Source organism: Lytechinus variegatus, chromosome 12 (assembly GCF_018143015.1).
Source record: "Lytechinus variegatus isolate NC3 chromosome 12, Lvar_3.0, whole genome shotgun sequence".
Classification (NCBI taxonomy): domain Eukaryota; kingdom Metazoa; phylum Echinodermata; class Echinoidea; order Temnopleuroida; family Toxopneustidae; genus Lytechinus; species Lytechinus variegatus.
Genome location: NC_054751.1, coordinates 13,912,316 through 13,928,126, shown reverse-complemented (window position 1 = coordinate 13,928,126; position 15,811 = coordinate 13,912,316). Strand labels below are relative to the sequence as shown.

Genomic DNA, 15,811 nt, shown 5'->3' with positions numbered 1-15,811 from the left:
TGTAAACCTGTTGGAAACTGACTGATTATGCTATAACACATAATTTTCTTAGACAGAGACATGGGCTCCATAACACAAATGTTAGCAATGAATTGCAAATATGAAAGAACCGCTCTGATTGGTTCCCAGTGAGTATTTTAAACAGAGTGCGCGTGCAACAATGATCTTGATTGGTAATTGGTGTTTAGCTATTGATTGCAAACTATTGTGTTATAGAGCCCTGCTTATAAATGTGGGCTCAATCTCCATCAGGTTAAAGCACTCATGTTTATGGTCATCAAAATGAAAACAATATTAACAATTCCAAAAGGGAATGGAGAATCTACATGTATGGGTTTCGATGTGTGAATTGGCTTCAAGAGGTCTCTCAAGTGCCATATCTTTGTTTATACCCTTAAAGGGCCCAGCAACTGACAAATCATGGGGAAATACGAAATTTGCAAAAGGCCAATTGACTTGCATGATATAATCCGTCCGTCATGAGCGCCCGTCGGACTAATGCAATAAAAGTTCGGAAAGCACGAATTTGACCGAACTCGTGATGGTTATTTACTTCGGATCATCGCAGTTCCAGTTTCCAACAATCCCAATTCTAGACTCATGGCAGGTCTCTTGATTGCTAAACCAAAAAAGATAACTACTGTGAAGTTACATGATTCAAAGTGAAAACACACAGTTTACATCTGGTTGGTTAGTCTATAATTGCTCTCAAGACCTCCCAGACATGCCGGCGTCTATTACATAACACCCCAGGCATGCAGCCGAGTGAAATACTTGAATCCCTTCTCTGTTCGAGATAAGCCTCGATTTCCCCACGATTTGTCAATGAGAGGTCGCTTTAACTGTGCATTGATTTGTTCATTAATTTAATTAGCTTTCTCTTTTTTTCTCTTAACATATAAATTAGGTTGTTGGAACACTTTCAGATGCAAAAGGAACGTTGGATGACTCTTGGGGAGATGTCGAGGTTTACCAGCAATATGTGTAAGTATAGCATTTAAATTAAGTTATATTTGCTGTGGTAACGATCATAATCATCCTTTGGAGAGGTCCACTTTAGATTTGACCTCAGTCGGATGATGTGACCTGAAGGTTTGATTGAATGTTTTGGTTTAAAGGCAATATTCCTTGATAGATGAGCCTTGGGAAACATGTCATGAAACAAGTAGACATTGATTTTTTACTGTTTGTAATAGACTACTGAAATCCTTGGATCTGATTGGCTCAGAGTGATTATTGTTAGTGAAAAATGATTGATTACCAGTATTTGATTTATGAAATGCTTCCCTATGTGATCTTGCAGACCATCGTATTTAACCTGGTCAGTCTTCACATGGGCATCTTCTACAAGAATATCAATTGTATGGAGAGGTTCATTGTAGTTGTGACCTTTCTCAGAAGATTTAATATTTTACACAATGTTTTGCCTTAAAGATATTGTGCCTTGATAGGTGTGACCCTAACAGTCATGCTGATCATCAATCAAGTTGAACTTGATCAGTCTTACCATGGGTACCTTCTGTTACAAGAATGTCCATTCTATGAAGAGGCCCATGGTAGTTGTGACCTTTCCCAGATGATGTGTTATAAAGATTTCATTTATTCTTTTGCTTTACAGATACTATGCCCTGATAGGTGTGACTTGTACAGTCCTGTTGATCATTATGTTCAACCTAATCGGTCTTACCATGGGCACCTTCTCCTACAAGAATGTCCATCCTATGGAAAGGTCCAGGATGTCCAATGCTGGTGGCAATGTCCTCATGGCGTAAGTATTACAACATTGTTGCTTCTATACCTGCTAATTGACCCTGGCCTGGAGAGCAAGCATTTCATGAAATGAATAGTCGGTGAATTTCACTGATAACAGTTACAAGCTGCCAAAATCCTTGCATCCGATTGGCTCATATTAAATTAGTGAAAATCACTGATCGATTGTTTCATCAAACACTCCTGTTTAATATGTGAATCATCTGTAACAATTACTTATGAATCACTGACTTGTATTATGGCCACTTTGCAAGTTGATATCCTGAACGTGGGACATTTCATTTCAGTTTGGCCTTTTCAACTTTTACACATCACAATTGGACTAATGTGTATATTATGTTATAAAAGCCTCCTATGTGTTTATGGTATAATAAGTATGTACAGTAAGCAACGCAAAACATTGAGCATACCTAAACTCAGCTATTGGTGCTTGACATATCAACTGTTTGTAACAATGACATGGATTCTTAAAATAATGCCTTGGGTGAGGATAATAGACAGTCGGGTCTGATTTATCATGCCTGTCCCAAGATGTGAAGAATAACTTACGGAACAGATTTTATTTGAGATAAATCATTGTACCCTCAACAATACTGTCCAACATCTCCATTTCTCAGTTGTAGACAAAGTGTGAAATGACCTAAGATCCTGTTGACGTATATTCAAATGGACACCCCGTTAGGGTACTATTATGTGAAGCATCCAAGGCCCGGTTTCACAGAACTTTCAATCACAAATGTTAAAATTCATTGACAAATCAACTCCCAACTAATCATTTGGCACCATTTCGGTCGCTTGTGACAATAGCCTGCAACTTACCATTAAATATTCAGTTTCGTGAACCAGTGCCTTAATATATATGAGGTGTATGGAATGCTGAACTCCTGCTGTCAGGAGATTAATTGGCAGTTTCCTTAGCACCCCTAGGGATCCTGCTCTGTAGAAATGTCTCTTCATTGCCAAAGATAATTATTCCCTTCTCTCAAATGCGACACCTTCACTGTCATGTTCTGATTTACCAGAATGCAGAGCATCCTCGGCCTGGTTTCACAAAACTTAACCCGATAATTACAAATGCTGTATTCAATGGTATATCAACTCTTATCCAATCACCAGGCATCATTTCTGTAGCCTGTTCATTACCATTGAATTTTAAGTTTTGTGAAAGAGCTTCCTGATTTTGTCCATGAGCATTTCCTTATCAGTATCATACAGAAGAGATGCAAGAGAAGTAAGTGTCTGTAATGTGTCCTTGGACAATTGACCATTGGCTAATGTTTCCTGTGACCATCTCATGCAGTTGCTGTGGTCTGTCATTCAGGGGGAAATTATTTCTTGGAACTGCAGAGGGTGCCATCCATTACGTTTCATAGCAAGTGTTCCCGATACAGTACTGCTATGAAGACTAGCTGAATCCATGCACTAGCAATTATCACCCCTTTTATTGATTGGTCTTTTTTCATTTTATCTGCTTATTAAATTTTACTTTGTCAAATAAAAATTGTGGTTCATAAACAGTTCACCTATCCATGTACAGTTGTGCTCTAAAATTAGTGAACCCCATCACATAATGCACTCCTTCATTCTGAGTGTTGAATGTAGACAACAACACTTCAATACTTGGCAAGCCCAGAGAAACAAACCTAATTGAATGTAATATTTTATCACCTGACTTCACAATTATAGATCTAAAACATAGCAAAACTTTTAACACTCTAAATATGTTCATTGTTTGGTGGAGTTCTTTAACTTTTGAGCACCATTGTAGATCAACTGGTGTAAAACCAAGTTGATAATTGATGAAATAGATATAGCCTATCTGGAAATTAGTACAGATGGCATATGGGCTAAATGGCAGTAAGACCAAATGGTTAGTTGACAAACTGGTTGTAGGCAAACTAAGATTAGACCATGTTGGTTGAGACAGAACGGGAAGTAGCGGTTGTAGACCAGTTGGCAATATTCCACTGCAGTGATGAATCCTGCCTCTACTCGATCATACACCTGTATTCCTCTCTAATGATCTCTGCCTAATCACATTACAAAACAACCTGCACCTCTAATCAGATGTGTTCACACCTGGAGGACATTTCATGAAACAAACATCCAGTGTTTTTTACCAACAGCTGTTACAAGCTACTGAAATCATTGCATCTGATTTGCTGAGAATAAATTAGTCAGGAGAAAAAACTGACAAAACTCTCATGGAATGCTGCTCTGAACAACAAGTACAGGTGCAGGAGCTCACAAGACATGAAGCATAGAATCACCACAAAAGATGTCTGTCAGTACGATCTGATAGGATAAGCCACTCACTCAGCCTGTTGGTCTCCTATTACGACCTCTTGCCGTATTGATGACTCAGTGGGATTTATGGTTTTCTAGGGCATATCTGGGCTGGCAATTTTTGTTTATATTGCTTTTGCTTGATTGGATCAATTTTGTATGCATAGTACATTGTTTTGATTTTTGAGGTTATTGAACTTTGAAATAGAAAAACCGGAGTCATGAAATAGATTGCAATTTTTGAAATTAGGTTACATGTAAGATTTTTTTCTTCACAATATTTTATTTTTTAAATTTTTTTTCACAAATGTCCGGCCATTGTAGTAAATTGCCACTTCGTCTACTCTTTGTTCGGTCTCCTACAAACCATTTTAGGAATTTTGATTTAATTAGTTGCAGCAATTTACTTTGGAAACTCTTCTTAATTCTGGCTTTGCAATTATCCATATTTCCTATACATGCTCACTGTACTTCCATGCTGAATTTATTGTGCATCTATTTTGAAAAGCTGGTGTCACTGGAATGTTCTGACATTAAATAATAAAAACATCCTTCTAAACATTCTTGCAATAAGAATGTTAATCCCAAAATGCTCATACACTCTCCAAGCAGGATATACTTTCTATTTGCTGCATAAGTAAGAAAATTATCACACTAATGCCCTGCCGTCATTTGTTAAAAGGTATATTTCACTCAAATAAAATGAATAAAAAGAGGATTTTTTGGTGTTGTGTTGTGCATCATATTCTGTACCTATTTGAACCATACATGTAATATGCAATAAAGTTTGTGAATTGTATTGATAAGGTATTGTTTACTTTGTGAGCAGCCGATTTAAAAAATTCTCAAACCAAGATGAAACATATGTACAAGTGCATGTATTAGAACTAATGAACCCTGAAAACAACCATTATTGAGAACGAAATGCTAAAACTACAAGGCAAACCCCGATTTTGTAAATAGGCGTCTTATAGACGCCTAAATAGTACACATAAGTGTATGGGATGAAATTAAGATGGTGTTTCCGGTCACTTTATATTTCAATTTTTGAAGCACTAAATAATTACTTTTGAACACAATGTTTTCTGGGCTTCATTTTTGTAACATATCACAGACACAGGTGTCAAGTGTGACCTTCTAGCTCAGATTTTTAAAAGTCATACCAATGTTAACCAATCACTTTAATTCCATCATTTGTTTTCCACATGCAATGTTTGAAAGAACATTTTCAATTCATTTCAATTCAATTCAAGTGGGTCTGTGAATTTTCTGTATTGTTGTAGCTGTTTGTAATTGACATTATTATTTGTTTATCAACCTGTGCAAGAAATGTAATGTTCCAGTAGCTGTCACCATTCATATGCAGTCTTGTGTTAAAAGGCAAGCATGGTGTAAACATGTACCGTACATGTATCTTGTATTCAATTTGGAAGGGGAAGGGGGGGGGGTGAAGAATAACAAATGACAAATGATTCATTTTTCTTTGGTAGACAGTAAATCTTTTCGGATAGTGACTCATAATATCATAAGTGATTTGGTTAAAAACAAATGAATATCGTGTTTTGGAAATAAATTGTATTATCCAAATCCCGGCATCAACGCTGCTTTTCGTTTATTCCCCCCGGAAGATACTATAGAAATACATCAGCAATCTTTCCTTTTGTTTCAATTCCTGTTTTGGTCCATGATCACTGACAGCGGTCACATAGTATCACGTGGCAGATATGTTTTCCAGAGGGTATGTGGGGATGTGCATCTAATATCCGCCAGCCTGTGTCTCTTTCTAAGACTTCCTATTGTCAATCTGTCACCGCAGGAAGCAGATTTGGGTGAAATCAAAGACAGATTCTGACCAACAAAACCCTCCATGACACAACTGTCAGTGGAAACCTCTAACTCTTCGCTGATTGTCATTTCTTCCATTATTAAAAAAAAAACAAATTTTCTTTAGTAGCAGAGATGCCAGTTTTCGGCATTCTAATTCCAGGTCCTGACATCTTATTTCTGGGGAGCATTTTATGAAAGGACTTGTCAGACGTTTTATCCGACAAGTCCCATTTTATCCGACAGTTACTATAGTAACAGTGCCTCTCAGCCAATCAGAATCAAGGAAAGATGTCAGATCTGACAACTTGTCATACAAAAATGTTGAGGAAACGGTCCAAAGGCCTTTAAATTCTTTATCTTGTACACCACCTAAGGGATATTAACATGGTCTATCTTTTTTGCAGACACAGTAAGTATGACATTTATAAAATTTTCTTTCTTTTCTACTTCAGTGGTGTGTTCTTCACTTTCTTCTTTGCCCCAATCCTGATGTTGATAACATGTGTTGCCTTCGGTGTCATGTCTGTGACAACTCTAAGCTGTGATCCTCTGTTGTCCTATGATCTTCTTAGAAAGGTGAGTGCAAGTTGATATTAAACCTCAACCAATCATGGGGTGGGCAATGTGAAACCTCTTGAAGGAAATACCTGCCAACTGTTCCTATTCTATAGAAATTCCCCCTATTTGGGGGAAGAGATACTGCCATTTTAACCTGTATGTTTCTATGTCTGAATTTTTATTTCTGTACTGCTGGAGAGGAAATTTTTTAGAATATTCCTATTTCTGGGAATTTCTTAGTAATCAGGAATAGTATTTCTTGGCTTTCAGGGAAAGCAAGTGTGCGATTGCTCTTCAACAGCACTGCTTAGTGTTTTTTTCCCTTATTTCTTTAAAGTCTCTCATATTTTGTTGCCTAGCTATTGGAAATCGCACACAGAGTCATAAGGGTCCTGGCACATTTTGTAAAAATTTGTTCTTAAATTCGCTCGAACAGCTTTATGAAACACCCACCTGGTGCGTATAATTCTTACCAGTGCCCTCAATGCTGTGTATTATTTGTCATATTCCAGACTATTGATGAGCCCAACACGATATCTGAAGGTTACTATCTGGGAGACCTGGTATACCAGGATTCATCCATCCCACTGACTGCTTCAGGGATCTTGACAGAATGTGGCAACGGTTCTACAGCATACACTGCCTTCAAGCTTGATACTCTGTATGACTTTGGCAACCTTACACAGGTACCCTTTTACCTTTGACCTCAGGAATCTGTAGATTGGACATTGCAGAGTTCTTTCATGTGGCCATTTCTAAATTAAGGACTTTTCCATTACTGAATACCAAAGCTTATTGACCTTTATGGTTTTGACAATATCAAACAGGTACCTATTGAGATTTGATCTGGGGAATCTGTAGATGGTCCATCCAGAGCTCTTTCATAATTGTGTAATGGACCCGTTGTATTGCTGTATGCAGATACAATTCCAAAGCTTAATGAATGACCTTAATGGTTTTGACAGCATTAATGTAACCTTTCACCTTTGACTCCCGTGCCTTGTAACATACGTGTAAGAGGTACAGTCATTAAGTTTAGTCTTTCCATCTTACAGAGAATTTAATCATTCGGGTATATACTAATAATTATCCATGTTTCTGTTTGGTTACTTTAGCAACTGGATTCTCTTGAGGATGAATTCGACAAGATCATCAATAGTGTCAACCCCAATGATCTCAACTATGACTTCCAGTTTGCAGACTTCACAGATGATCTCGATAAACTGAAAAATACTACAGACTTGGGTTCAATCAACTACACTCAGTACGATGCACTGGTGAGATACACATGTGTACAGATCAGGCAAATTTGGCCACTTGTTGGCCAATAAAAAATCATTCTGGGGCCTATTTCAGGAAAGTTACTGTTTGGTAGCTTTGCCATTCAGTGGTAACTCTAATTGAATCCTTGATTTTGATTGGCTGTAGAGTATTGTGACATGGTAGTTGCCGTTGAATTGCAAAGTTACCAGGATAGTAAAATTTATGCAATAGGACTCTGGTGGTCCAAAGACAGAATTATGGAAGAAACTGCCTTCAACTGATTGAAAATTTATTGCTTATTACCTACAAAAGAATGAGTTTTTTTTGTTAGAATATGAGTATCATTAAAAGTACATGTTTAAGCAACTGACACCGGTCTAATAAGAATCACATGCACAGCACACAGAAAGGAATAGGTAGGACTATACCCAGATGTTCGGCCTAGATATTTGAGCTATTTGGGGTCATATAGGTTGAATGTGAGTGCGACTGAGAATCATAATGAAGTGGACCTTTTTCCTTTTACCTTCTCTAAAATATGAAAATTTAACTAGAAAGTTTATTTTTTCATCTTTCCCCACTATGTAGGCCCTTTTCATCAAAGAGTTAGAACAGAACTTTGTCATTATGGCAACTTCTAGCGTAATAAGCCTCAGCAGCCAATCACAATCAAGGTTAACATGGTAGTAACAATATTGGCAAAGTTGTCATAAGTCTTGATGAATTGGACCCCAGATTTGCCATAGATGTGGTGAGTCTTTATGAATTGGTCCCCAGGTGTTTCCTTTTAACAGGAATTTCTAACTTTGTGGCCCCTGGATTTGATATATTGTTGGATTTTGAGTTAATAGCAAGGTGGGTGTTCCACAAAGTGACTTTGCCGAGAGATGGCCGAAAGCATATGTATTTAATTTGTTTTTCACCTTTTCTTTTTAAGGGTTACGATTGGTTTTCTGAATTCAAAATATATGCATAATGGAATGCAGGAGACTACCTGTAAGGCTGTGCCATGAAATTGTTCATAACATCAATTTCTATCATGTTCTCTCCTTCTCTCTCATTCTCTCACTAAAGCTGAATGAAGATATCACTGGTATCAATCTAACTGTATATGCAAATAATCTAACAGACTTAGCTGCAAATCATCCAACTCTGGTAAGTGTAATTTTTTTTTTCCTTGAGAAAATTCAGTAGTAAATTTATCTAATCATCCTATGTGCTTATTGTTTATTTCATTTTATCTACATAATTGTGTACTTTATTTATCTCTGGTCCGTAAGGGAAATTTATTGAATTATTTTTACAGTCGGGTAAAAACTAATTTTATAAAAATGCCTTAAATCGGGAAAAGTCAAGGAATTTTGATTGTTCCCAAAATCCAAAGTAGGAAGTCAGACTCTGTAATATTTTTTGGCATATCAAAATAACATCCATTGGATTGCGTTGGCGTTCAAGCATAAAAAATGGCCAAAATATGCCACTCTTCTGCGGTTGCTTGTGTGGCATGTGCGGTACACGGTGTAATACGCGGCGAGTCACGTACTGACTATGTGGAAGCTATTAATAAATCTGACTTTAAGTCATAACAGTGATTTTGAGCCCAAAACAGACACTTAAGTTGATATTTTCTGTTTGTAGACTAGGTCTACGAGAAGGTAAACAACTTCAGCTGGCCCAGTCTGGGTACAAGCGGGGGGAAGGTGCTGTTAGGGCTTGAATCATGGGAGTTTGTGAATGTGGGTGATACGTGCAAATAATTCAAAGTATGGGTCACCGCCACCCCTAATAATTCAGGGTTCAAAGGTTAAAATGCTGGGAATACTGATATAGATATTCTGAATTTAATTTCAACCCTGTATTCTGATTTTGATTTTGATTCTTAAGCATTTTTTTTACATTTCTAATTAATCTTTTGTCTAGACAGTTATCGTCACATGAATTGGGAGAGATTGTTTTCAGACATCTAAAATGCATTTCCTTCTGAGCTCTCCTAGAAATGTCTACACTTAGAGATACAAAGAAATAATAGACCACTAATATGTTTCTTATTTCTATGTACATGTGTTACTTTTTTTATCTGTTTGAAATGGTAGCAATGTGGAAATAATACTCGCCTACAAGTGCAAGATTTTAATCTTTTTGGTTGACTCTTACCATATGGTGATGTATAACCGGTACATGTGAATTTATAAATTGTATTTATTTGTTGTATTTATATTTTGCTTCATGTATGCATTTATATTTTTATGTTATTTTTCATTGTATTTGAATATTTTATGTGGTGAATAAATGAAATTGAATTGAATTTTTCCCTGACAGGGTCCCAATATTACAGCAGCAGCAGATGCCATCATGAATATCCAAGTGACCATTGTTGAACCCATGGAGGCAAATGCAGTAAGTTATCCAACAGAATAGGATGATATTTTATTGGATGGCTCAGAATGGGTACAAGAAATATTCCACGAGTCAGAACTGAAATTGCATGAATCATAGAAGAGTGCAATAATGTTGCAAATTATGCACTGGAACGAGTGTCACAGCGTATGGCCAGTTTATGATATTTTGCCAGAGATAGTAGAAGTGCCTATGCCAGCAGGTTTAGTGCATTATCTCTTTCACACTGACTAAAAACTTGATGAATGGGAACTGCCCTAATCCACAGCAAAATAATGCATTATTATAAGATGGATTGGCAATATACCCCTAATCCCTGATTTTGAATGTTAGATTGAAGTCTCGACATTTGAAAAAGAATTTAAAATTCTTAGATCTTACTCACCTCTTAAATCAACATGTAACATCAGGGAAGCATTTCATCACCTTTTTCATCTGACAATATGTCAGATCTGACAATTTTCCTTGATTTTGATTGGCTGAGAGAAACTGTTACTACGGTAACTGCCGGATAAAACAGGACTTGTTGGATAAACCGTCTGGCAAGTCCTTTTGTGAATCGCTCCCCAGGCCTGGACTAGCATGACATCTGGAACATCATACAGGATCTAACTCTAATGCTCTGATAATTTATAAAAAAAATACCCAAGGTTATGTGAGATTTTGAATTAAAGACGAGACACGATCTCCACTCACCATTCCACTCATCCTGTATGCACATCAAAATATGACGAGCTCCAGTGCTTAGACTTCATCTGGGCAGTAACATTAAATATGTACGTCCTTAACATCCAACCTCCTGTATTGGGGACCGTTCTGAAATGATTAGTCTCTGCTTTCTACTTATCATGAAAATTCACCATGCTCTCAAATGTTCTTGACCTGGGTGATGCATGAATTGAAAGAAAAATTGGACCAAAAATGGGGGTTGGGTCTGCAAAAGTTTGACGATTTTATGCAATCGTTCGTGATATTTTTCTGTACGTACACTATATATGATATTACCACTTTGTTTTCCTCATCGCCAGGCCGCGATATCGAGCCAACTGATGACCATACAAGATTTAGAGAACCAGTTGGACGAACAGATCATCCAGACCAACATTGCCATCACAGATGCGGAGGCTGCGATAGATAGCAACGCTACCTCGGAAGCGATCATTGACATCAGTGAGGAGTATGCCAACAGACTGCTTGGCTATGGGACCCAGTACTCTGAACAGATTGAGAATCAGGTGTGCATACCGGCTGAAATGTAATATTTGTTATTTTTAAAGGCCGAGTCCACCCCAGTAACTACTTGCTTTGAATGAATAGAGAAAATCAAACAACCGTAGCATGTAAATTAAGAACATTTGGCATTTTCAAGTATTGCTTACATTCATGAAATTTCCTGGGCGATGTAAGTGATGGAGCATTGATGTCACACACTATTTCTTATGTATTTTATTATATGTACTTTGATTTACTAATGTTATTTTTATTCACTGAATGACTTGTATTTTTTATTGGGAAGGCTTATTTTAGGATTTCATCCTTATATTCTCTAATGAACATACAATATATATCAACTCTGAAATCAATAGAATTGAAATCAGTATGCAAGTGTTACGAGTTATAATACAACATCAATTATACAAGAGCTCCTTTCTTTCTATATATGATGTGAAGGGGAAGACAAAATCAATGAAAAGCACTAAAGCACTATGATAGGTATACCATGCCATGCCATGTTTTTTTTTTTTTTTTTAACAGCAAAACATTAAAATATTGTGCATGATAAGTCAATATAAAAGTAGATTATGCAAAAAACAAAAACAAATCAATATAGTATGAGAATAATATATATATTTTTTTTTAATTGAAAATTGTCGCCCATTATTTCATTGAATTGAGGAATGATTGCCACTACATTAAGGGCATAAATAGATCTTTCCACATTAAAATAATAAGTCGAGATATTTCAATGCTTTGTATTCATTACTTTTTGTTTGCTTTTGAGAATTTTAGAAATATGGAATATTCTGCCAACCCAATATGGTAAAAAAAAGAAAGGAATGTTCATATTTATATCTGCACTGCTTATAGCAGATATGTAGTACTTCTCATTTACATGTCTACCAAAAGAGAACATTGGCAGTGCTCTAGAATTTTTTTTTAGTGAAAATTGTATTAGTGGTAGAAGCCAAGAAAGTAGATTTATTTTGACTGATTACAAATTACAAGTTGATATAATATGCTCACAAATGAGTAACAAGAGAAGAAAAGAGAATAGATATTTGCTTTGAATCATTATTCTAATGAAATCTTTTTACATTTAAAAAAAAGTTAATATAAATTGGTGATTTTTTTATTTCCTGCAGGTTGAAAATGAATTTGCCAAGTGCAAGCTTATTTCATCTCTTTATGACAGCTCTATTGAGTTTACATGTGACTACCCTATAGCTTCATTGGTGAGACTTATTATGTTCATTACTCTCAGACTCTTGTATTCTGTAGTCGGGTTTAATTTAAATTTGGTCTATGCTTGAGTCTAAGTTCTAAGTCAATATAGTTTTTAACTCTTGAGAGAGATTGAAACTTTTCAGTTACTTATTTCTATCAACTTCCTGCATACCACATACTGTTTACCATACACTCTTTAAGAATATCCAAATAAATTTATCTTTGTACTTGGAGTGACAATATGCGATGGCAGATAAAGTGAAAACTTTATTCATCTTTAAGTATGCATGATCACATGTACCAACTCTTATTTTTTATTCTGTCACTTCCAAAAAAAAAGTTCATTATAGTATGTATATTTTTCAGTTACAGCATCAAAACTTTAAATTACGTATAAGTGCAATCAGTATTATTGTTGTTGACCACTGTAAAAAAAAATAATGTAAAGTTAACAGTATTTAATCATTGAAATTTGCAACTAAACTTGTACCATCTGCTACTTATGTCAACTTTTCACGCTGTTTGAAGTTTAAAACAAGAGTTGAAAAATTCTTTCCCAGAACACATTTTGGTTCACGGTTGGCTGGTGTGTCTTCTTCTACGTCCCATCCATCATCGCTGCGGTCAAATTGGCCAAGTACTACCGCATCATGGATGAAGACGCACCCTACCGCGCCCCAAAGAAATCCAAGAAGAAGAAGAAGCAACAGCGACGAGATTCTGATGAAGAAATGCCTATGGATGATATGGATCATGGAACTGGTACGTATCAAAAATTTATTCCTTTTTGTTGATCTTTGACGCATGCATTCCGTTTACATTTTAAAGTTCTATGCAAACCTTATTAAGTCTCGGTCAGACTTAGTGCAACAAGGAGTCATTGGTGTTGAAGACGTAAAAAATTAGTGTTTTGAATGATGCCCGAAACATTGAATATATGCTCAGTAAATAAAAAGCATCTGGATACACGTACCTCAGAATTAATGCAATCGTATGGCACTCACTATACATCTTGATGCATGCACAAACAAGTGATTTGTAAATTTGCTGAATGTGTTGTTATCATGTTAATACAGTGAAAGTTGATTTCTGTTGCTGTTTTTGTTGCAGTTGTTTAGTGTTTATTTGTGCTTGTTGATTGGACTCAGTCCCATAACACCAGGTTTTGCGATCCCCTGTCCAATCAAAATCGCTGTTGTATACAAATATTGTCAAGAAAACTGATATTTAACCAATTACATTGAACTTACAGAATTGCAATCAGTAGCAGACCTCTTTGTTACAGCCTCCAGTTACTTTGTTGTAGACAAAAAAATCGAGATATAACTTTTGTTTAACCAGGGCTGCATGAAATGTCAATATAATTGAAATATTGTAACATTGAAAGTACATGAATAGACAGTATCAAGTCCATGAAGAAAAACGCCTGTAAATGATATGAAACACAAACATTATTCCCATAAATACTCAAATCAAACTTGCCAGGAAGTTTGTAAAGGCATGTTCACACCGCCCAAGCGTTATTGGAGCGGAGAGAAAAAAATCATCACCGCTCGCTACCTTTCACCATTTTTGATTTCGATTGTTTTTTTTTTCTTGATTTTTCCCCCCCAATTTTGTGGCCGAAATTCGACCCTCCCTTCCGCTCCACGGCCGCTCCAACAACGCTCGGGCGGTGTGACCAGGCCTTTGAATATCATCCCATTTATGCCATTATATCCCTCCCCCATCTCATGTAATAGCCCAAGCCAAAAAAAGTGGTACATGAATATTACTTGACATTTTTTTTCCTATTTATACATTGGGGAAGATGTACATTTATTGCCATATTGTTGAATAAATCTGGCGAGAATACCCAAAATAATTAAGCAAATATCATGCAGCCCCATTTGTTACCATACATCCTTTTCCTGATGTCCCCCTTTAACCGTTCCTCCATACCACGCATGTTCCCTTACCTCCCCCATTGCAGGATATGTTGCTCCCATGCATGGCAATAATAGACACCAACAAGTGGTAGGTCCGTACACCCTTTTTTCCTAACCCTTTATTTTTGCTTGTGTGTTTTAGAAAATACAAAAGCAAGTATAAAAAAAATATAACAAAACCCAGGCAATTCACGAAGTTAAAAGCCAACAGACTTGAATTGCCTAGTTATTTCCTCTTTTTGGTGCATGGCAGACATGGCATGAATTGCATGTTTTATGCTTTTCATGCAAAAAAGTTAATTCTACACTGTTTTGGCAAATGTACGCATGCCCATGTCATTCTGTTAACATGCATAAAGTCTGAACAATTGTTACTAACATTCTGTGTCTTATCCTATAGTTTAATAATAAAGCAATCAAGACTGGCCTCGGGGCGATACAACATATATCGCCCAAACTAGACGATGAGGGTGATGTCCTTTCGCCCCCAGGCCAGTCAATATTGCAATTATTAACCAAATCAGACATCTAGAGCAAAAATCGTTAAAATTTAGAGATTTTGAATTTTTAGAATGAGAATATAGTTTCTCATGTTGAGCAGATCGACTGGGCCTCTGAGCTTTACCATTGTGACGTAACTGAAATGACGCGTCCCTGCCTAGGACGCAGTATCCAGCGTTGTCTCAACTTGATTACCATTATGACATATAGCACTGTGCGGTTCAAGGACGTGTACAAAAACACGTAGAATACCCGGATATTAGTGCTGCCATTATTGCCCACTACATTTCCACGCTTTTTCTTATTGACTTACCTGAGGGGGCAATAAATTGGGCCCGTGGATAAACGATCGGAATTTTATTGACTGGCTATTCGATCCCAGTCTTAAGCAGGCAACAATGTTTCAAAGTTGCCCTGCTCAGATGTCTGATACGGTTAATAATTAATAATGTCCCCACTGCTGCTCTTCAATTTTCCTTTTCACATACTCCTATATGCATCATACTTTATGCTTTATGCATGATATCCCAGTAATTGAATATTTCAGCTTTTAACAAAATTGGTGGAAATATATGATATCTTGTGCTTCACTTATATAAGCAATGTGTTAAACACTTGGGAGGTACATGTAACTATCATAAGCATAAATCTTTATGAAATTGATCCCTGATGAGTTTTTGGGGTTGCAAGGTCAATACTCAAGGGCTTCATTTGAAAATTTGAAAATGGTGGAGGCATAAATTTTGACTGAACACAGTATGAAAGAATCCATCTGGTTGAATTATGTCAACATAAAATGATGCAACTAAGCAAACCATATCCACCAGAATCCTTAT

General features: G+C 36.5%; 1 protein-coding gene across 4 annotated transcripts in view; it reads left to right on the top strand.

Moving 5' to 3' along the window:
• LOC121424800 (prominin-1-A-like) overlaps window positions 1-15,811 on the top strand; it is a 108,662-nt gene that overhangs the window by 71,484 nt on the left and 21,367 nt on the right. For 3 of the 4 annotated variants that reach the window (XM_041620584.1, XM_041620581.1, XM_041620582.1), the window contains exons 11-21: window positions 908-984; window positions 1,619-1,768; window positions 6,336-6,459; window positions 6,954-7,127; window positions 7,557-7,718; window positions 8,779-8,859; window positions 10,024-10,101; window positions 11,130-11,336; window positions 12,465-12,554; window positions 13,107-13,308; window positions 14,519-14,566. In XM_041620584.1, coding sequence (XP_041476518.1) covers window positions 908-984; window positions 1,619-1,768; window positions 6,336-6,459; window positions 6,954-7,127; window positions 7,557-7,718; window positions 8,779-8,859; window positions 10,024-10,101; window positions 11,130-11,336; window positions 12,465-12,554; window positions 13,107-13,308; window positions 14,519-14,566 — 1,393 coding nt within the window. The remainder of the gene's footprint in view (window positions 1-907; window positions 985-1,618; window positions 1,769-6,335; window positions 6,460-6,953; window positions 7,128-7,556; window positions 7,719-8,778; window positions 8,860-10,023; window positions 10,102-11,129; window positions 11,337-12,464; window positions 12,555-13,106; window positions 13,309-14,518; window positions 14,567-15,811) is intronic. The other variant, XM_041620583.1, reaches the window with a different exon arrangement.